This window comes from Ichthyophthirius multifiliis (genome assembly GCF_000220395.1).
Source record: "Ichthyophthirius multifiliis unplaced genomic scaffold scaff_1120509251312, whole genome shotgun sequence".
NCBI lineage: Eukaryota > Ciliophora > Oligohymenophorea > Hymenostomatida > Ichthyophthirius > Ichthyophthirius multifiliis.
In genome coordinates this window covers 971-3,106 of record NW_004085997.1, presented here as the reverse complement: position 1 = coordinate 3,106, position 2,136 = coordinate 971, and the positions used below count along the sequence as shown (strand labels likewise).

Sequence of the window (2,136 nt, the reverse complement as noted above, 5' to 3'; positions counted from 1 at the left end):
TTTATTAATTAATATAAATCAAAAAAAAATAGATTTGATTATATATATATTAAAAATTTTTTTTTTTATTTTTTTATTATATTTTCAATAATCATTAAAATAAAAATAAATAGAATTTATGTTTTAATTTTATTTTTTTATGTGTTTTTTATTTATAAATAATTTATAGTAAATTTAAATTATTTTTATATTTATTTAGATATAATTATATTTTAATTTTATTTTTTATTAAATCAATTTGTAAATATAAATCATTTTTTAAAAAAAAAAAAAATTTAACTATTATATATATTAATTAAAATATTTTTTTTACTATTAAATAGATATTTATTATTTAAATTAAAAAGCCAAATATAAATAAATATTTTCATTATTAATTTCATAAAAAATAACTATATTTTTCAAATTTACGTAATTATTGTATTATGAAAAAAAAAAGATATTTCATATAAATATATGATTGTAAATATATAAATATAATTAATTTATTACTTAAAAAAATTAATAAAAATATATATAAAAAAATAATGTATTAAAAACTAATTATAATAAATATCTTAATATTTGGTGCCTTGACCAATTTTTTAACAACTTAAAATGGTTGCCCTTATGGATGTTTGTAATGTAATTAATCTGGGGAATGTTAATAATGTTAAGATGGATATTAATAAGATTAAGAAAGTAAATAATGCTTTGAAATCGCTAGTAGAGTTCTTGATACTGAAAAAGCTGTCCTGAAGGATGTGAATGTTTTGAATCTGGAGAATGTTAAAGTTGTAAGGATGGTTATTATGATAAACACGAAAATACTTAAGGTTATAAAATAACAGAATGTCTTAGCTGTAAAAATGTATACAGTAAATGTGCTAGATGTAATACATAAACATGCATTATATGTGATGCTGGCTATTAATATTGCGGTTATAATAGATAATGTATGTATGTTATCACAGATCCTAATCTATTAACTTGCGCTGAGGGATGTACTGGTTGTCTTTATACAGGAAGTTGTTATGGCTGTATTAATGATTATCACGAAGTAGTTTACTATGTACCAGGTGTTTATAGATATACTAAATGTAAAAAAAGTTGTACTACTATTAATCATTGTCTAGATTGTGAAAATAGTAATATATGCACATTATGTGATGAAAAACATTATCTTGATCCAAAAACATCTAGATGTATATGATGCGTTGATTTTAATAGATTTTTAATTTAGGCTTAAGGTGATGATTAATAATAAAATAGTTATTAAGTAGTCTTTTTTTTATTATTAGTTATATTATATTTTGATTATTATATTAATTATTTTAAGTATATTTATATTAAACTATAATTAAATTTTTAATATAATGATTATTTAATAATTTTTTTTTTGTTATTTTAATATTACAAATTTATTAATATCTATATATTTTCAATATAATTAAATGAAAATATTTTTAAATAAATAAAATTTAATAATATTATTTGTTAAATTATTATTGTTTTTATTTATTATTTTGTAAATTTCAAATAAATGAATTATTTATTTTCTTCATAATTAATCATTAAAATTTTATATTTTTCAAATTATTTTATTTATTAATTTCCATTTGAAAATAAATTCATTTATTATAATAAAATTCTCTATTATTAAATAAGGTTTCAAATATTTAATCTTTTCTTTAAATTTGTATATCTTTTCATTTTTTCAAATGCATAATTTTTAATTTTTTTAAATAAAATGTAACTTAAATATATGAATGGTTTTATTATTATTATTACTTTAATTAAAAAATTGTAATAAATTTCTTTTATATCTTATAAATAATTTGAAGTTTTTAAATATTTATATTTCTAAGACAATTATTATTAATTTTAAATATTTTATTTTAAGTCTTTATTTTATATTTTATTTTCTAATAAATATAAGAAATAATAGTTTATTTTTTATCTTTTTTCTTTTAACAAAGATATTAAATTATATTATAAAATACTTATATTTTAATAAATTATGTTAAATATTATATATTTAAATAATATTAAATAATATAATATTTTATTTAAATAATTTTAATTTATTAAAATTTTATATATTAATGTTTATAATTATTATATTTTTATAATATTTTCCTATTACTAAATATATTT

The 2,136-nt window shown here is 14.1% G+C and overlaps 1 protein-coding gene across 1 annotated transcript, besides 4 other annotated features; it reads left to right on the top strand. All coding sequences in view use genetic code 6, as the record gives it.

Annotated features, from left to right (window-relative positions):
* Window positions 1-861: 861 nt before the first annotated feature.
* On the top strand, window positions 862-1,192 carry IMG5_179840 (hypothetical protein; the record flags this gene model as incomplete). Its single annotated transcript, XM_004027565.1, has 2 exons — window positions 862-872; window positions 931-1,192. The coding sequence occupies 2 exons, from the start codon at window positions 862-864 to the stop codon at window positions 1,190-1,192; spliced, it is 273 nt and encodes a 90-aa protein (XP_004027614.1).
* Window positions 1,193-1,961: 769 nt separating this feature from the next.
* Window positions 1,962-2,047: a microsatellite.
* Window positions 1,994-2,045: a microsatellite.
* Window positions 2,003-2,066: a microsatellite.
* Window positions 2,006-2,057: a microsatellite.
* Window positions 2,067-2,136: the final 70 nt, after the last annotated feature.